This window comes from Ahaetulla prasina, chromosome 2 (assembly GCF_028640845.1).
Source record: "Ahaetulla prasina isolate Xishuangbanna chromosome 2, ASM2864084v1, whole genome shotgun sequence".
Taxonomy (NCBI): Eukaryota; Metazoa; Chordata; class Lepidosauria; order Squamata; family Colubridae; genus Ahaetulla; species Ahaetulla prasina.
In genome coordinates this window covers 8,488,593-8,509,630 of record NC_080540.1, presented here as the reverse complement: position 1 = coordinate 8,509,630, position 21,038 = coordinate 8,488,593, and the positions used below count along the sequence as shown (strand labels likewise).

Genomic DNA, 21,038 nt, shown 5'->3' with positions numbered 1-21,038 from the left:
GGTTTTCTGAAGGAAATGGAAAATATTTTGATTTCTGGCTTGATTTGCTTCCCTTTTCAATGTTGCTTGTTGTTCTCAGTTGTCTGGAGTGGCATCTTCTTTGTCTATAAGATTCAAAGAAAAGTGTAATTTTAATTGTTTATAAAACGGTTGCAGAAGATGTGGAAAAAAGAAAGAAGTATGCATTACAATGAATAAGCGAACATGCCACAATACAAGAATAACATTTTACATTATGATTCATTTGACACATAGAAGACTACTGAGATCCATGATCAAATATCTATTCAGACCTGAAATTCTCTTTTTGACTCGGGTCAATCACAAATTCTTAGCCCTACAAAGGATATGAATAGGGACTAGGGAATGACAGGTGTTGAAAACCACTTTGCAGTACCTGTTCGCACCAGAATCCAAGGCCAGGGACCGTGAGAAAGAATGCCTATTATTCCAAAACCTCTCAGGGTTCTCAAAAACATCTTCATGAGTTCTGATTGATGGAGACGGACTGGTCATGGGGAAAGGGCTGAGATGAGGGGAATCCTTTCTGTATCTTTTGCCGTACAAAATCCAGAGCTAGCCTGACCTTACTGCAGCCAACATCTTTTTACTAAAATAACTTTTTGCTTCAACCCAGTGTAGTTGAGGGTTTTTCTTTCCTAGGTCTGGGGCAGGTCTGACAACTGCTTTTGAGCCAGGGTCAAGATCAAGGTCTTTTTTAAAAACTGGAGAACTATGCGGGCAAAATGGCACTTAGCAATAGCACTTAGACTTATATACTGCTGCATAGTGCTTTTACAGCCCACTCTAAATTGTTTACAGTCAGCCTCTTGCCCCCAACAATCTGGGTCTTCATTTTACCTACCTGGAAGGCTGGGTCAACCTTCACCCGGTGAGATTTGAACTGCCAAACTGCAGCTAAACAAGTAGCCTGCAGTAATGCGCTCTATTCACTGTGCCATCTCGGCTCTTTAGAACGTTCATATGAATGTTCATTCTTTGTTTTGCCTGTATCCTATGCCAAGGAACTTTTAAAAATTATTTTTAACAGTACTAAAATATGTGGGAACGTGTGTGTGGAATGCCCTTGGCATTAAACTTAACGAACTGTTTTGTATTAAAAATGATCAGTCTAGACCAGTGGCTTCCAACTTTTGGGCACAGGGGCCCCATTCCCTGGTATTTTTCCACGTACCAAAAGAGGCGTGGTTTTGCATGCTGCCTGCATCCTACATTTGGGGCTTGTTTCTGCAGCCCAGTCGTTGACATGCCACTGCCCAGTGTTGGGTCCAAGGACTGGGGGGTTGGGGAATCCCTGATCTAGACTGATCTATCCTTTCACTTGGGGAAAATGGATCTCTCTCCTCCCCCTTAAAAAAGCTCAGTCAAAATACCATCATCCATGTGCCAGGCTGAAGTTAATACGTTCTGAAGTGCTCCAAGGATTACATTATATTAAAATATTTTCAGAAATCTTTAGAGAAAGTGAAAGCGAAAGCAGAGAGACTCAAGAGAAATTCTGTGCCTTATATAGACCTGAAATTTGGAGAAAAACTGAAAATTGAAAAAGGAAGGTTGCAATGGAATAACTAGGAGGATACAATATAAACAGAAACTCTCCAAATGGCATTTTATTCCAACAACAGAAGCCTCTTTGGAGCTCAACCAACCTGACTCTTGTGCACACCAGTCTCTCTTCCCCAAAATGCTCTGTAGGCAGTTCTTAGAGCTCCCAGGCCTGTTCTCTTGACCTAAAATTCTTTTATCTTTCTAAATGCAGCGCTACCCCTGAAAGGGCTCCTGGAGTCCAGGTTCTCCTTGCCCTCTTGATAGGGCCACTGGTGTACACTGGTCCCTCGGTAAGGCACCTCTACTGGCCTGGGTCATGTAGTGTCGTAGTGGTCAGTCTCCTCTCAGCAGGCAGGTCACGTGGTGGGGTGATGGTCAGTCTTCTCCTAGCCGGCAGGACACATGATGAGGTGGTATTCATGTGGCTGATGGGCCCTTCTTCCTTTCTTTCACACTCTCATCTCTCTCTCTCTCTCTCTCTTGAATTGCCTGCTGATCTCTCCTCCCACCGCCACTGCTCATTCATGGATTCCTCTGCTTGCCACACAGAAGCCTCTCCTATCCTATCCCGTTCTCTCCCTCAGGCTTGCCCCACATAAGACCCTCCTATCCAGTGGTGGGTCTCAAAAGGTTTTACTACCGGTTTTGTGGATGTGGCTTGGTGGGCGTGGCAGGAGAAAGATACTGTAAAATCTCCATTCCCTCTCTACTCCAGGGGAAGGTTACTGCAAAATCCCCATTTCCTCTCGATCAGCTGGGACTCGGGAAGCAGAGAATAGATGGGGGCAGGGCCAGTCAGAATTTTTGCTACTGGTTCTCCGAACTACTCAAAATTTCCGCTACCAGTTCTCCAGAACAGGTCAGAACCTGCTGAAACCCATCTCTGCTATCCTATCCTCTCCCTCAGGCTTGCCCCACACAAGACCTCTCCTTCTCTCTCTCTCTCTCTCTCTCTCTCTCTCACACACACACACACACACAGAGACACACATATATCACAGAAACCCCCTGATCTCTGTACAAAACAGCAAAGAGCTTCTTTTTCAGAATAGATATACGATCCGTAAAAGAACTGAAATTTAAATTGAAAACCTTTACAGACAGGGCTGTTTCCTTACATGGGGAGAGAGAAACGGGGATGCAGCAGTCACCAGAAAGGGTATCTGGGCATGTTAAGAGAGGAATGTTCAGATGCTGCATCTCCAAGCAAGCCCACCTGGACTGGGCTGCCCATGGCTGCCCCATGGCATTGGGCCGGGTTACTTACGGGACTGCCTACTGCTACCGAATATCTCCCACCGACCCGTGCGCTCTCACAGAGAGGGTCTCCTCAGGGTGCCGTCAGCGCGGCAATGTCGTCTGGCGACACCCAGGGGAAGGGCCTTCTCTGTGGGGGCTCCCACCCTCTGGAATGAGCTACCCCCCCGGACTTCGTCAGCTTTCGGACCTCCGGACCTTCCGCCGCGGGCTTAAAACATATTTATTTAACTGTGCAGGACTGAGCTAGATTTTAAATTACTGGTTTTAAATTGGGTTTTATTTTATATTTTTAATTCTAAATTAACGGGCTTTTTTAGAATAAGTTTTTTAATTGTTTTTATATTGTATTTATATGTTTTTAAATGCCTGTACACCGCCCTGAGTCCTTCGGGAGATAGGGCGGTATATAAATTTGATCAATAAATAAAAATAAATAAAATTGGCCAAGCCCATCTGGACGCCTCTCAGGTCTCCATCACCCGCCATTCAGATGCCACTGGGCTCCTCCTAGCAGGGTTCAAGCCTCCCCCCCACCCCCCATCCCCGAGTGTGGCTGCATCAAATGTTGGGCTGTGGGGAAAGGGGGGCTTGGAAGGAGAATTTTAAGGGGACCGGAGAGCCATTCGCAGAAGCAGCCACCGAGGAGGAGAAGCGGCGGCGCAGCGGTTCCCACGGAGCAGAAAACCTTGCAAGGAAAGGCGGAGAGTCGGAAGGGGAGGGGGGGCTCTCCTTCCCTCCCCCAAAGAATCCCTCCTCCCCTTCCCGCACCTGGGGATTTCACCCTCCTCCTGGTCCCCTCTCCCTCTCGCAGCGCCCCTCTTGCCCCCCTGGCGCTTCTTGAGCGCCCCTCCTTGAAAGGGGATTCCTGCAGCAGCCCTGGCTTAAGGCGTTAGGAGACCTAGAAATGGGGCAGGAGGGGCCTGCAACTGGATCCCTTTCCTGTCTCCTTTCTAGGCGCAAAAGCTCTCTGTGTTTAACCCCTTCACTAAAGCCCTGCAATCAAAATTGTTTGATTGGCAGCAACTTATTTACCTGTTTAATGCTGAGAGAGGTTTCAAGCGGCAGTTACTTTTTTTCATCTCTGTACCTGTTGACTCCGCCAGTTGGTTGCTAACTGACTCTGCACTGAAGCTCTCTACAGTTTGGAGTCTCACAAAGACAAGCCTTGGGGGAAGCAGCCGGCCCTCAGGATTTCTGTTGATAGCTTGCTGGTAATTTTTTTTTATTTTGTCACAACAGTATACACAAACATAATATATAAGCAAAAGTATATTAATATAACTATATTAATTTGACATAATGAAAGGGAACAATAGGACAGGAACGGTAGGCACTTTTGTGCTCTTATGCACGCCCCTTACTGACCTCTTAGGAATGGGGTGAGGTCAATAGTAGACAGTTTTTGGTTGAAGTTTTTGGGCTTCTACTCCTGCAAAATGTGGGTTTTGAAAAGAATCTTTGGGACAGCAGCTTGAGTGCTACATCTAGAATATCCAGTTTGTTCATGCTTGACTGAGATGAAGAGGTTGAAAGGGAACTCATCAAATTTTCAAATGACACCCAGAAGGACCTTCACACATGTGACCACTGGATCCTTTCCAAAAAAATGCAATTCAGTGGTGAGAAAAATAAGTAACTGTGAGAGGGACCTAGAAACTTTTACATATGAGCAGCACATAGTGTGCTGTAATTGCCTAAAAAGTCAATTCAGTCCTCGTCTGCAGCACCAGAGGGATAGTGTCAAGATCACATGCAGTGTTAGTACTGCATTATACTGTACAGGTAAGACTACACTTTGAATACTGCATCCAGTTTTGGTCACCAGGATACAAAAAAGTTGTTCAGACTCTAGAAAAAGTGCAGAGAAGAACAACAAAGACATTTAAACATTTCTCCATTTGATTTGGCTCAGCTGCAAAGATCAGTTGCTAGGAGTCTGAAAGTGACTTGATAGCATGAAATCAGTGAGGCGATCTGGCAAATGGCATCGGTAGAGAAGGGACAAGCCTGTTTTTCGGCCTCCTATCACGAGATGGCAGTCAGATAGACTAGAAAGCCAACAGTAAGATAGCGGCCTCTGTGGTTGAGCTTAAAGGAGTTTTAAACTTAAAGGAGTTTGGTTGAGCTTAAAGGAGTTAAAACCATCGAGTACTGTATTGCTAGATAGGATGCAAGGAGAGGGGAAGTGACAGAGGAACTTCCTTCTTCGGAAAGGAACGCGAGAGGAGAGTGGCGTGCAGAGCGGCTCTCTCGCCTCTTCCAAGGATCGAAGCATCAGCTGGAAGGTGAGTTGAGGGCAGGTCGGAGGAGAATCCGGGAGCAATTCGGGCTCTTTGGTTCCCTCCACGGCGTGGAAGCAGAGAAGCAACTAGAATGAGGAAGAACAGTTGGAAGGGATCTTTGAGGTCATCCAGTCCAGCCCCCTGGTCCAGCAGGAGACCTTATACATTTCAGGCACGTGGCTGTCCAGTCTCTTCCTGAAAGCCTCCAGTGATGGAGCAGCCACAACTTCTGCAGGCAAACTGGTCACAGTCAGGAAACGTCTCCTTGTTTCTGGGTTGCTTCTCTCCTTGATTCGTTTCCATCCATTGTTTCTTGTTCTGCCTTCAGATGCTCTGGAGAAGAAGTTGAGCCTCTTCTTTGTGGCAGCCCCTCCAATATTGGAAGACTGCTATCATTTCACCCCCCCCTCCTTCTCTTCTGTAGACTAGCCATACCCAACTCCTGCAACCATCTCTGTATGTTTTAGCCTCAAGCCCCCAAATATGTTTGTTGCTCTTCCATGTCTTCTCTCTTAGCATTAAGTTCAGTATAGCTGACCCTCTAATTCCCTCCTCTATCTTTTGGGTGACAAAGATGTTCCTCAGGGCCTCCTGCTTCAGCAAGGGATTGGACTAGAAGATTTCCCTTTCAACTAGCCGTCCCGCCATCCCCGCAGCTGTTCCCCCATCCCCCCCAGGTATGGCAAGCCGGGGCTTGGCAACATAATGTTCTGCCTTTCTAATATTTCCTAAAATATTTCATTCTTCTAGGAGAGGGGTGGGTGCTAATTTCCTACACCTATAAAGATCCACCCACTCATTCAACCAGTTGGTCAGCTGCCCTGGAACCACAGGCTGGTTCTGCTCATCAATAAATGGACTTCCTTTCTTAAACAGCCTCCATTTTGTTCCCGGCTTGGAACTGGACCTGGATTTTTCTTCTAACAGGATGTAGAGCAGTTTTGATCTCCACTGAGAGTCAAGCCAAAAAAAGATCAGGAATCTCTAGATCAGCTTTTTACAAAGTAGTGCCCTCCAAGGTTTTTTCCCCAAGGTGCCTGCCTTGGAATAATCAAGGTGATAATCTACCTCCTCTGGAAATTCGGAAGGTTGCAATTCTTTAGGGTCTGCAAGAATGAAGATAAAATGCTGTGTAGGAAGTTGGCACCCACCCATCTCCTAGAAGAATGAAGTATTTTAGAAAATATTAAAAAGGCAGAATATTATATTTTCCTGAATGAGAAATGGGGAAACATGTTTTTAAGCAGGAAATGGACTCACTATTAATAGCCCCCATCATCTTCAATAGCCCACAACAGATGTCCTCACTTAAGAGATAGCTAGGTCTATTCATAGGCAAATGCTCTTATCCAACAAAGATAGGATTAGCCCTCTACCCATCTAGCAACAAAACTGACCACATGGTAGCTAGGAAGATTACATCACCCAGCAAGGCTCAACCAGCATGGGACTTGGGACAGCCTACAGAGTTGCCCCTGCATGGCCCCATGGGAGTCTGACAACCAATCAGAATACAAGCTGAAATTCAAAAGCTCAGAGAAGGTATGAAACTCAGTCACTCTCAGCATCTCTTCCCTTTTTTTCTTATAAATGTATAGGGCCCCCTGCTTAAAGAATTTATCTATTTATTTACTTTATTTTATTTCATTTATTTCGTTAAGCATGTATTTTATGACAGATTCAAGTATAAACATAATTATAAATATATGTAAAGGATACAAATAAAAGAAAACATTAGGATAGGGACGGTAGGAATAGAATAGAATAGAATAGAATTTTATTGGCCAAGTGTGATTGGACACACAAGGAATTTGTCTTGGTGCATATGCTCTCAGTGTACATAAAAGAAAAGATACCTTCATCAAGGTACAACATTTACAACACAAATGATGGTCAATATATCAATATAAATCATAAGGATTACCAGCAACAAAGTTACAGTCATACAGTCATAAGTGGAAAGAGATCGGTGATGATTAATAGGTTACAGTCATACAGTCATAATTGGAAGAGATTGGTGATGGGAACAATGAGAAGATTAATAGTAGTGCAGATTTAGTAAGTAGTTTGACAGTGTTGAGGGAATTATTCATTTAGCAGAGTGATGGCCTTCGGGAAAAAACTGCTCTTGTGTCTAGTTGTTCTGGTGTGCAGTGCTCTATAGTGTCGTTTTAAGGGTAGGAGTTGAAACAGTTTATGTCCTGGATGTGAGGGATCTGTAAATATTTTCACGGCCCTCTTCTTGATTTGTGCAGTATACAGGTCCTCAATGGAAGGCAGTTAGCAATTATTTTTTCTACAGTTCTAATTATCCTCTGAAGTCTGTGTCTTTCTTGTTGGGTTGCAGAACCGAACCAGACAGTTATAGAGGTGCAAATGACAGACTCAATAATTCCTCTGTAGAACTGGATCAGCAGCTCCTTGGGCAGTTTGAGCTTATTGAGTTGGCTCGGAAAGAACATTTTTTGTTATCCTTTTTTGATGATGTTTTTGATGTTAGCTGTCCATTTGAGATCTTGCGATATGATAGAACCCAGAAATTTGAAGGTTTCTACTGTTGATACTGTGTTGTCAAATATTGTGAGAGGTGGAATTATGGGAGGGTTTCTCCTAAAGTCTACCACCATTTCTACAGTTTTGAGTGTGTTCAGTGCCAGATTGGTTCGATCGCACCACAAGGCTAGTCGTTCGACCTCACGTCTATATGCGGATTCGTCATTGTCTCGAATGAGACCAATCACTGTTGTGTCATCTGCGAACTTCAGTAGTTTAACAGATGGATCGTTGGAGATGCAGTCATTGATATACAGAGAGAAGAGAAGTGGGGAGAGCACACAGCCTTGGGGGGGCCCTGTGCTAATTGTACAGGTATCTAATGTGATCTTGCTTAGCTTCACCTGCTGCTTCCTGTTTGTTAGGAAGCTTGTGATCCACTTACAAGTCTGTTCCGGTACTTGTAGCTGGTTTAGCTTAGTTAGAAGAGTGTCTGGAATGATGGTATTGAATGCTGAACTAAAGTCTACAAAGAGGACCCTTACATAGGTCTTTGGGACTCAAGATGTAGGATGTAGTGCAGAGCCATATTAACAGCATCATCTGTTGATCTATTTGCTCGGTATGCAAGTTGCAAGGGATCAGCGGATCCGTCATGTTTTTCAAGTAGGAAAGCACTAGCCTTTCAAAGGTTTTCATGACTACAGATGTTAAAGCAACTGGTCTATAGTCATTCAGTTCCTTGATGGTGGGCTTCTTTGACACTGGGATGATGGTAGAGCGTTTGAAGCAAGAAGGAACATAGCACTTCTCTAGTGATTTATTGAAAATATGGGTGAAGATGGGGGCCAATTGGTCAGCACTGACTTTTAAGCAAGAAGGAGTTATCTTGTCTGGGCCTGGAGCTTTTCCTGGCTTTTGTCTGTGAAATAGGTCCTGCACTTCCTTTTCTGTGATCACTAGAGGTTGTGAACCCAATGGGATGGGGTCAGTTGTAGGAGGCTTGGCTGTTGTTGGTGTGTCTGAGATGGGGGTTGTGGAGATAGGTGGCTGTAGTTTCCTTTCAAACCTGCAGTAAAACTCATTCAGGTCATCTGCCAGTTGTTGATTACCTTCAGCCTGGGAAGGAGGTTTGCCATACCTGGTGGTATTTTTAAGAGTTTTCCACATGTTTGCTGGTTCATTTGCTGAAAACTGATTCTTTAGCTTTTCAGAGCAGCTTCTTTTTGCTGCTCTGATCTCCCTTGTTAGTGCATTTAGGCACTAACTAGTGTGCTTATGCACGCCCCTTACAGACCTCTTAGGAATGGGGTGAGGTCTATAGTAGACAGCCTAAGGTTAAAGTTTTGGGGAAGAAACTACAGAGCCAGGTAGTGCATTCCAGGCATTGGCCACTTCCAGTTGATCTCTTCCAATTCTTATTCTGTAAGAACTTCATGAACGTTTAGGGCTCAGCCTGTAGGTAATCTTCACAAGTTAAGTGTCAGGTTTCACTTTTTCACTTGCATCGGCTGCTAGGAGTGGAAAATGATTGAATGGCATGGAATCGGTGGAAACGTCTTATAAATGCCTTCCTAGGTAGAGACGGGACGCGCCTGTCTTACCCTCTCCTATTGGGAGATGGCGGTCAGATGGGCAGCATCGGCGCCTAGAAAGCCGTCACTACAGTAAGTGGAGGCAGCTGGGATTGAGCTTTAAGGAGTTAAAACCATCAAGTACTGCATTGCTAAAAGGGAGGGGAGAGGAGTGCAGGATCCACTGGATCGCTCATGAGAGTAAGGTGGTGGCCGAGTAGCTTCTATGCTGTTCCAAGAGTCAAAACAACAGATGGTGGGTGAGTGGAGGACCAATTGGAGGAGAGGCTGGGAGCAGGAAAGGCTGCTGGGTTTCCTCCACAGCGTCGAAGCAGAGAAGCAACTAGAATAGAGAATAGAATAGAGAAAAACACACTTGGAGGGGACCTTGGAGATCACGTAGTCCAACCCCCTGCTCAAGCATGAGGACTTAGACCATTTCAGACAAATGGCTGTCCAGTATCTTCTTCAGAGCCTCCAGTGAGGAGCACCCACAAGTTGGGAAGACAAGCCCTTCCACTGGTCTCTGTCAGGAAATTTCTTCTCTCCTTCATTAGTTTCCATCCATTACTTCTTCTCTTGCCTTCTGGTGCTTTGGAGAAGAAGTTAATCTTCTCTTCTTTGTGGCTGCACCTCAAGTATTGGAACATGTCACCTCTAATCCTCCTTTTCACCAGACTAGACCTACCCAATTCCTACAACTGTTCTTCAGATGTTTTCGCCTCAAGCCTTGCTAGAAGGGAGGGGAGGAGGGGCGTGCTGAGGATTTTGTACAGTATCTGTCTGATAAAATCGCTCGAATCCAGGATGGGCTGGACACTGATTGGATAGATCCGGACGAGGGGACGGGGACGAGTCTTGTGGATATTATTTGGGCTGAGTTTGATCCTGTGACTCCCGATGACATGGACAGGTTGTTGGCTAGGCTGAATCCCACCACATGTTTATTGGACCCGTGTCCCTCCTGGTTGGTACTGGCCACACGGGAGGTGACACGAGGCTGGCTCCTGGGAATTACCAAAGCCTCCTTGTTGGAGGGCACTTTTCCCGCTGCTCTGAAAGAGGCAGTGGTGAGGCCCCTCAAGAAGCCTTCCTTGGATCCAGCTGTATTGGCGAACTATCGTCCAGTCTCCAACCTTCGCTTTTTGGCGAAGGTTATTGAGAGTGTGGTAGCATATCAGCTTCCCCAATACCTGGAGGAAACTGTCTTTTTAGACCCGTTCCAGTCCGGCTTCAGACCTGGTTACAGCACCGAGACGGCTTTGGTCGCGTTGATGGATGACCTCTTGAGGGCTTGGGACAGGGGATGTTCCTCTGTCCTGGTCCTGTTAGATCTCTCGGCGGCTTTTGATACCATCGACCATGGTATCCTGCTGCGGCGGTTGGAGGGATTGGGAGTGGGAGGCACCGTTTATCAGTGGTTCTCATCCTATCTCTCTGATCGTTCGCAGACGGTGTTGGCAGAGGGGCAGAGATCGACTTCTAGGTCCCTCACTTGTGGGGTGCCTCAGGGGTCGGTTCTCTCGCCTCTCCTGTTCAACATCTATATATGAAGCCGCTGGGTGAGGTTATCCATGGTTTCGGGGTGGATTATCATCTGTACGCTGATGATACTCAGCTGTACATTTCCACCCCGAACCACCCCAACGAAGCTGTCGAGGTGATGGACTGGTGTCTTGAGGCCGTGCGGGTATGGATGGGGAGGAACAGGCTCCAACTCAACCCCACCAAGACAGAGTGGCTGTGGGTTCCGGCGTCCCGGTACAGTCAGCTTACGCCTTCGCTGACTGTGGGGGGTGAAGTTCTGACCCCCAGGGGAAGGGTGTGCAACTTGGGCGTTCTCCTGGACGATCGGCTGTCTTTAGAAGAACATTTGACGGCCGTCACCAGGGGAGCATTTTATCAGGTTCGCCTGATGTGCCAGTTGCGCCCCTTTCTTGACCGGGACTCCTTACGCACGGTCACTCACGCCCTCGTTACCTCTCGCCTGGACTATTGCAATGCTCTCTACATGGGGCTCCCCTTGCAGAGCACCGAGGCGGCTTTGGTCGCGTTGGTGGATGACCTCTGGAGGGCTCGGGACAGGGGATGTTCCTCTGTCCTGGTCCTGTTAGATCTCTCGGCGGCTTTTGATACCATCGACCATGGTGTCCTGCTGTGGCGGGTGGAAGGATTGGGGGGGGGAGGGACCGTTTATCAGTGGTTCTCATCCTATCTCTCTGATCGTTCGCAGACGGTGTTGGCAGGGGGCAGAGATCGACCTCTAGGTCCCTCACTTGTGGGGTGCCTCAGGGGTCGGTTCTCTCGCCTCTCCTGTTCAACATCAACATGAAGCTGCTGGGCGAGGTTATCCAAGGTTTCGGGGTGGATTATCATCTGAACGATGATACTCAGCTGTACATATCCACCCCGAACCACCCCAAGCTGTCGAGGTGATGGACTGGTGTCTTGAGGCCGTGCGGGTATGGATGGGGAGGAGCAGGCTCCAACTCAACCCCACCAAGACAGAGTGGCTGTGGGTTCCGGCGTCCCGGTACAGTCAGTTTACGCCTTCGCTGACTGTGGGGTGAAGTTCTGACCCCCAGGGGAAGGGTGTGCAACTTCGGCGTTCTCCTGGATGATCGGCTGTCTTTAGAAGAACATTTGACGGCCGTCACCAGGGGAGCATTTTATCAGGTTCGCCTGATGTGCCAGTTGCGCCCCTTTCTTGACCGGGACTCCTTACACACGGTCATTCACGCCCTTGTTACTTCTCGCCTGGACTATTGCAATGCTCTCTACATGGGGCTCCCCTTGAAGAGCACCGGGAGACGGCTTTGGTCGCGTTGGTGGATGACCTCTGGAGGGCTCGGGACAGGGGATGTTCCTCTGTCCTGGTCCTGTTAGATCTCTCGGCGGCTTTTGATACCATCGACCATGGTATCCTGCTGCGGCGGTTGGAGGGATTGGGGGTGGGGGGGACCGTTTATCAGGGGGTCTCATCCTATCTCTCTGATCGTTCGCAGACGGTGGTGGGAGAGGGCAGAGATCGACCTCTAGGTCCCTCACTTGTGGGGTGCCTCAGGGGTCGGTTCTCTCGCCTCTCCTGTTCAACATCTATATATGAAGCCGCTGGGTGAGGTTATCCATGGTTTCGGGGTGGATTATCATCTGTACGCTGATGATACTCAGCTGTACATTTCCACCCTGAACCACCTCAACGAAGCTGTCGAGGTGATGGACTGGTGTCTTGAGGCCGTGCGGGTATGGATGGGGAGGAACAGGCTCCAACTCAACCCCACCAAGACAGAGTGGCTGTGGGTTCCGGCGTCCCGGTACAGTCAGCTTACGCCTTCGCTGACTGTGGGGGGTGAAGTTCTGACCCCCAGGGGAAGGGTGTGCAACTTGGGCGTTCTCCTGGACGATCGGCTGTCTTTAGAAGAACATTTGACGGCCGTCACCAGGGGAGCATTTTATCAGGTTCGCCTGATGTGCCAGTTGCGCCCCTTTCTTGACCGGGACTCCTTACGCACGGTCACTCACGCCCTCGTTACCTCTCGCCTGGACTATTGCAATGCTCTCTACATGGGGCTCCCCTTGCAGAGCACCGGGAGGCTCCAGCTAGTCCAGAACGCGGCTGCGCGGGTAATCGTGAGAGCATCACGTTGCTCCCATATAACACCTATCCTGCGCGGCCTGCACTGGCTGCCGGTAGCCTTCCAGGTGCAATTCAAGTTGCTAGTGCTCACCTTTAAAGCGCTCCATGGCTTAGGACCGGGCTATTTATGAGACCGCCTTCTGCCACCGATAGCCTCCCAACGACCTATGCGCTCCCACAGAGTGGGCCTGCTCCCGGTGCCATCAGCCAAACAGTGTTGGCTGGTGGCCTCCAGGGGGAGAGCCTTCTCTGTGGCAGCACCGACCCTATGGAATGAGTTACCTCCAGGGCTACGCCAACTTCCCGATCTCCGTACCTTCAAGCGGGAACTGAAGACTACTATTCAATCGGGCGGGACTAGTCTAAATATTTATTTTAATTTAATATTTAGTTTAATTTAATTTTAATTGTATTAATCTATCTATAATTTTTAAATTTTAAGGGTTTTATATATTGGTCTATGACTGTTTTAGTTTAAATTGGCCTGTTAAATATTTCATTTTAAATGTATTTTAAATCTGGGATTTGTATTGTGTATTTATGTGTTTTAAATAAGGCTGTACACTGCCCTGAGTCCTTCGGGAGAAGGGCGGTCTAGAAATCTAATAAATAAATAAATAAATAAATAAAGCCCCCAGTCATGTTGGTTGCTCTTTCATTTCTTCAATTCAAACGAACCTTCCTGTTCAAAGGATTAAGGATCCAGTATAGCTGACCCTCTAATTATCTCCTCTATCTTTTGCACCACAGAGTTGTCAGGTTCCTCAGGAACCTTTAAGAAGAAACTGGACAGCCAGTTATCCAGAATGGTATGGGCTCTCCTGACTGAGCAGGGGATTGCTCTAGATCTAGAAGATCTCCAAGATCCCTTCCAACTGTGTTGTTCTGTTATGGACCTGCTGGGTTTTTTGGCAGTAATATCTGAAATCTCTTCTGGGGTTTTTGCTTTTTTATTTCCATGTCTAGCCAACAAGCATGGCGTTTCCCTATTATTGCCCCATCCATGTATTAATCAGGTTCAACCAATGGCCAGCACTTTTTTAAAAATAACTTTGAGAACCTTTGGGATGTTCAGTTGTATAGGTAGTCTTCACTTACCATTTGTTCCCTGAGCCTTCAAAGTTACAATGGCACATTAAAGGCAGACATACATCTGGTCCACAAATTAGTGCTCATTGTACCACTTGTGCAGTGACCTGAACAAATCAGCAGTTCCTGTGGTTATGAAGGTGGAAGGGGTTGCACCAATTATGGTTCTGCCAAAGTTTATGATGGTTGCAGCATCCCACACTTGGATTTCCCTTTGTGACCTTCCCAGCTAGCTTCACACAAGCAAAATCAGTGGGGATGCTGGCAGGAGGTGGCAGGCCACAGTTAGTTGAAATTGCCTTTAACAACCCACAACTGCAGAGGAACAGATGTAAGTTGGCTCTGTCACATGACATCATGCTTCATGATCAAGCTGCTTAGTGACACATGCGAGTCCCAAATGCAGTCAGTAAATGAGGACTGCTTCAATAGGAATGACACCAGAGTGGTGGTGGAAAGTATTTTCTGCCCTTATTTGGATCTCAGAACTTCCACAGAAAAAACTGGTGCTTCAAATCTTGCAGAGGCTTTAGCCATCATTTCATCAATTAAAACCAAACATCGCTAAAAGTAGTTTGAAAAGTTTGACTGTAACCATTTTGGGACATTTTTCAGGCTGAAAACACATGGATTTTCCAACTATATAAATTTGTAGGTTTCTTTATTTCTATTTTTCCTGTATGCATATATCTACAATTGTATAATCTATCCCCAGCATTTCCTGTTGTATTTCGTAGTAACGTTTTGCAATGCTAAGTATTTGGGGTTTTTTTCCCACAAAAATTGTATTAATTGCTGAAAATGTAAAAGACAGATCTGCAAACAAAAATGAAAATAATCGTAGAAGGGAGGAAAAGGGGGAGCAAGATAAGTATAGGGTTAAGGGGAAAAGAAAAAGAAAAGCATTGACTTCTGACTCCTTTTGGGGCACTAGAATAAGGTACTAACATAAAACCTCAACTATTTATTTTTATATGATAATATTAACCAGCCATATCTACAACAAACTTATCAACAAAACCCAAAATCAAACTTTCATTTTTTTTCTATCTCAAGAACAAAGTCCAAAAGCAGTTTCCATGTACAAACAAAATTATTCCTATTCTTTTTTTTATATAATAATAATAATATCAGAGTTGGAAGGGACCTTGGAGGTCTTCTAGTCCAACCCCCTGCCCAGGCAGGAAACCCTACACCATTTCAGACAAATGGCTTTAATCAAAGCAGTCTATCCATCTCTGCTAACTCCATCAGGTTTTGTAGCCATTCTTCCATTGTGGGAATGAATTACCTGTTTCTGGATATCATAGATTATATTCCTTGTTCTCCAGAACAACTTGTCCTTGAGATAGGGCCCTGCCAGTTTTGGTTGCATGTTGTGAGTTAAGTGAGATTACCCCTTCTCTCCTGATGAATCCGTCAGATTAATGTACAGTGCAGGCGCCTTCAAAACTTCTATCCCAACCTTTGGGTCCTCCAGGCCTTTCCTTCCTCCCAGATCCCCATAGGCCATTCCTCCCCACAGGGTACCCACTGCTATTTGATCCCTAAAAGTCCTTAGGCATGACTGTCAATATAGTGACTGTTTCTTGGTCACTGGGAGTGGGACAAACTCTTCTGTTTGCTTAACACTGTAGACTGTTAAGAATTGAGGGTGCACTGAAAATGGTGGTGACTCTGAGCCAAAGGGCAGGCTAATTTTTGTCTTTGAATCTTACAGGCAAAGAGGATGCCAATAAGAGCACTCCGGACAACAGAATAACAAGCAACGTTAAAAAAGAAAACAAATCCAGCCAGAAATCAAAATATTTTCCATATCCTTCAGAAAACCACAAAACTCTCCTCCTTCCCCAGCAGGTGATCAAGTAGAGATTTCAAACTGGAAAAAGTAGAGTATGCGGAACACAAGGATACGTTACAGGTAGTCCTCAACTTACCACAGTTCATTTAGTAACTGTTCGGAGTTACAACGCCAACTGAAAAAACTGATTTATGACCATATATCATGACTATTGCAGCAGCCCCATAGTCACGTGATTTATATTTGAATGCTTGGCAGCTAACTCCCATTTATGATGGCTGCTGTGTTCTAGTGTCACGTGATCCCCTTTTGCAGATCTACAGACGTGTTTATTGTGGGAAACGTGCAGATTTCAAATCGCAACTGAGTATGCCCAAAATGATTCACATTGGAGAAAAGCAATACTAATGAGAGGTTTATTCAAAACAGCTCCTGTGGTTCATGAAAGGACTCACACAGGAGAGAAGCCCAACAAGTGCTCCCAATGTACTGAACTTGGCAACTTGGTGATCCATTAGAGAACTCTCACCAGGAATGCTCTGATTGTGAAAAGTTTGGTCTGAATTCTGGCCTGGTGATACATCAGAGGACTCACACAGGAGAGAAACCGTATGAGTGTCCTGATTGGAAATGTTTCACTGCAAATTCCTCCTTCTGATGAGAACACATACAGGAGAGAAACCCTTTGAATGTCCTGATTGTGGGAAAAGTTTCAGTCAGAATGGTAGCCTGGTGAATCATCAGAGGACTCATACAGGAGAGAAACCCTTTAAATGTCCTGATTGTGGGAAAAGTTTCAGTCACAATTCCAGCCTGGTGCTTCACCAGAGGACTCACACAGGAGAGAAACCCTTTGAATGTCCTGATTGTGGGAAAAGTTTCAATCACAATTCTCATCTAGTGGTACACCAGAGGATTCACACAGGAGAGAAACCCTTTAAATGTCCTGATTGTGGGAAATATGAGGTCACCAGTCATCAGATGACTCACACAGGAGAGAAACCCTTTAAATGTCCTGATTGTGGGAAAAGTTTCAGACACAACTCCAGCTTAGTGATTCACCAGAAGATTCACAGAGGAGAGAAACTCTTTGAATGTCCTGATTGTGGGAAAAGTTTCATCACAAAATATGAGGTCACCAGTCATCAGATGACTCACACAGGAGAGAAACCCTTTGAATGTCCTGATTGTGGGAAACGTTTCACACGCAACTTCAACCTAGTGATTCACCAGAGGACTCACACAGGAGAGAAACTCTTTGAATGTCCTGATTGTGGGAAAAGCTTCAGTCAGAATTCCAAATGGTGATACATCAGAGGACTCACACAGGAGAAACCCTTTGAATGTCCTGATTGTGGGAAAAGGTTCAACTACAGAAGCCCTGATGAGACACCAGAGGATTCACACAGGAGAGAAACCCTTTGAATGTCCTGTTTGTGGGAAAAGTTTCAGTCAGAATTCCAAATGGTGATACACCAGAGGACTCACAGGAGAGAAACCCTTTGAATGTCCTGATTGTGGGAAAAGTTTCAGTCAGAATTCCACCTGGTGATACATCAGAGGACTCACAGGAGAGAAACCTTTGAATGTCCTGATTGTGGGAAAGTCACCAGAGGACTCACAGGAGAGAAACCCTTTGAATGTCCTGATTGTGGGAAAAGTTTCAGTCAGAATTCCACCTGGTGATACACCAGAGGACTCACAGGAGAGAAACCTTTGAATGTCCTGATTGTGGGAAAAGTTTCAGTCAGAATTCCACCTGGTGATACACCAGAGGACTCACACAGGAGAGAAACCTTTGAATGTCCTGTTTGTGGGAAAAGTTAAAAGTCCCAAATGGTGATACACCAGAGGACTCACACAGGCGAGAAACCCTTTGAATGTCCTGATTGTGGGAAAAATTTCAGTCACAAAAGCCTCCTGGTGACACACCAGAGGACTCACACAGGAGAGAAACCGTATGAGTGTCCTGTTTGTGGCAAAAAATTCTGCCAGAAGTATCAAATGGTGATACATCAGAGGACTCACACAGGCGAGAAACCCTTTGAATGTCCTGATTGTGGGAAAAATTTCAGTCACAAAAGCCTCCTGGTGAAACACCAGAGGACTCACACAGGAGAGAAACCGTATGAGTGTCCTGTTTGTGGCAAAAATTTCCGTCAGAAGTCCCACATGGTAATACATCAGATGATTCACACAGGCGAGAAACCTTTTGAATGTCCTGATTGTGGGAAACGGTTCAGTCAGAAAAGCCGCCTGGTGAAACACCAGAGGACTCACACAGGAGAGAAACCGTATGAGTGTCCTGTTTGTGGCAAAAAATTCCGTCAGAAGTCCCACATGGTAATACATCAGAGGACTCACACAGGCGAGAAACCCTTTGAATGTCCTGATTGTGGGAAAAGTTTCCGTTTCAATTTTAACCTGGTGAAACACCAGAGGACTCACATGGGAGAGACCTCTGAAATGTCCAGTTTGTGGACAGTACTTTAGGCCTAAATAAATCCTTATTGCATATAATAAAATTCATATGAAGCAAAAGTTGATGAATTTGGTGAAGGTTTGAATTTTATTTCTGAACTCCTGTTGAGAGTGTAGATGAGAAATAGACTCTGAATACTGGCCTGATCTATTTTAGTCAACACACTGCAGGTTTAGACCTGTAGTTGGAAAGAAAAAATGTGGAATCTGTTATTTGCTAAAGGTGAACTACCTGTTTCTAGATATCATATATTACATTGATTGTGGAATTCCAGCATGTGGTGTTTCCTGTCAAGGTTCCAAGTAACATACCTATATCAAACAACACTCCAAGATGGGTAGATTCCTTAAAGGATAGTTTTATTGGATATGTCATATTGGCACAAGCTGGTGAGAACCGACTCTAAAGGTTCCGGTGGTTTTCACCTAATTAAAAGTCAACTTTTGCCATTTTCCACAATCAGTCACATGGTCCAATCTGCATATAGTCCGGTTGCTAGATGATCTCAGTCTCCTGAGCACCTATGGGAATGTCCTTGGTTCCCAAGGGAAAGCCTTTTGTTTTGGCTACGGCACCCCAGCTATCTCTATTCCCTCCTCCCTACAATTCAAGTAGTCCTCGAGATACAACTGTAATGGGCCCTGCCAATTTTGGTTGGATGTGGTATCAGTGGATAAATGAATTACCCCCACCCTCTTCTCTCCCTGATAAAGCCGTGAAATGAATGTGCAAGTTGTTAAGCTCAATAGTGGCTACTTCAGAGTTTGGAGAAGCTCTTGGAGGCCTAGCACAGGTCCAGGTTTACCTAGGCCTTCCCTATCCCAAACTTTGGGTCCTCCCAGGCCTTTCCCTTCCTTACAGGTCCCCTTAGGCCATTCCTCTCCCACAGGATCCCCATTGCTACTTTATCCCTGCAATCCTTAGGCCTGACTTCCTCCTACCATGCATCACAGCTGCCTCCTCTATACCTTTTGAAGATTTCTGAACCTCATGTGGGGACAGAGGACAGGACTGCATCTTTGGGCTGCGTGAGTGCCTTATGGAAAGAGCCGTTATTTTGACTGAGCCCAAGATTCATCCCTGGACCATGCAGTGGACTTGTGGAAGCAGCTGCCATTTTGCTGTGGCTGCCTCTTGTGTCAATATGGTGGCTGCTTCTGAGTCACTGGGAGTGGGACAAACTGCTGTTTTGCTACCTTAAAACTAGACTGTGTTAAGAAGTTGTGGGTGCACTGAAAATGGTGGCTTTCTCTGGGAGACCTCCAAAAGGGCAGGCCATCTATGCCTGGGGCACATGAGAACTGGACAAGTACCCCTTGTGCCAGTTTTGTGCTGCAGCGGCCAAAAACAGCCAATGCAGTCCTAAACTGCATCAACAGAAAAATAATGTCCAGACAACAAGAAAAGAGAGAATTGCTTTACACAGTGCTGGTGATACCACACTTAGAATACTTGTGTCCAGTTCTGGTCACCGTGATTTAAAAGTGGTGTTGAGACCCTGGAAAGTGTGCAGAGAAGAGCAACAAAAACGATAAAGGCTCATTAGTAGGGACATGATAGCTATCTTCTAGCACTTGAAGAAATTTTTAAAACAAAAGTTGTACTTCAACCCCCTTTTTTAATTTTTGTCTATCGAAGCCCGTAAGTCCTCCAGTTCCCTAGGAGTCATTGAATAGATCCCCTAAACTCCGCTGAAGATGTTACCTAGTCTGGTAACAAAACGTTCAGAATCCAACCCACAAGCTCATCCAACTGGCAAAATTTCATCAGCACCATGATTGGTCTAAATCTCATCCCCAGCTTCTCAACCAGAGCAGGGTTGACTAGACACTCTGAGTGCAGAAGGACCACTAAGGTGGTTTTTCGTTCTGAGGATTGGACTACAAGTTCAATGAGGACTGTCACCATAGTGACTGGGCCACTTACAAGAGGGTCATCATCAGAGTCAGTCACACTCTTGCCACAACCTTCCATGTGGGCTAGTCAAAGTTCTCTCGCCATCTTTGGAGGATGGGATGAACTCTACAACCTCCATTCTTTTCAGGGCTGTTTCGTGGGCTTGTGGTGGCAGCTTGGTGGGCTTTTTGGAAAACCTCAGGGTCACCTTTGGGCAAGATGAGTGGATTTGCATTTGGCGGCCCAGTGCCCCTCCTTGTCACACTTGAAAGAAGCAGTGGGACATCACTGGAGGCTCTCCACTGATTTCTGCCTCTCCAATCCTGTCAGTCCTGGAAGCCATCTTTTTCTTTGGAGCTTCAGGGCTGCCACCTTTTGTGCTGGGGGGGCGGCGGGGGAAAGAGCGGTGGGGGAGGGAATTACAAGGAGTCAATGGAGGATTAGCCATGAAAACATTCCTTTCTCTGAGAATCAAGGACATTTACCCTGCACCTGGATGGGAGTGACTGGGGGTTGTCTCCAGTTGGGACGGGTTTTTTTTTTAAATTTGCATTTATATCCCGCCCTTCTCCGAAGACTCAGGGCGGCTTACACTCTGTCAAGCAATAGTCTTCATCCATTTGTATATTATATAAAAGTTAACTTATTTCCCCCAATAATCTGGATCCTCATTTTACCTACCTTATAAAGGATGGAAGGGTGAGTCAACCTTGGGCCTAGTGGGACTTGAACCTGCAGTAATTGCACCAGAAATATTGGGCCATGTGATGGACTTGTGGGTGCAGGGATGGATCTTTGATCTTTTAGTGGGAAACCATAAACTCTCAGATTCGGCTTTTCCCAGATGCCAGTTTGACATTTTAATAAAATGGAACTTTAAGAGTTGCTTGTTCACTCCAAATCGATAGAATCTACATCCTTCAGCCTTCTCCAACAACAGCAGTTTCAAACTGTA

The 21,038-nt window shown here is 45.9% G+C and overlaps 1 protein-coding gene across 1 annotated transcript; it reads left to right on the top strand.

Moving 5' to 3' along the window:
* The first annotated feature begins 17,537 nt into the window (after window positions 1-17,537).
* On the top strand, window positions 17,538-19,928 carry LOC131193135 (zinc finger protein 180-like). The gene has a single exon (XM_058173026.1). The coding sequence runs from the start codon at window positions 17,542-17,544 to the stop codon at window positions 18,196-18,198; it is 657 nt and encodes a 218-aa protein (XP_058029009.1). The 5' UTR covers window positions 17,538-17,541; the 3' UTR covers window positions 18,199-19,928.
* Window positions 19,929-21,038: the final 1,110 nt, after the last annotated feature.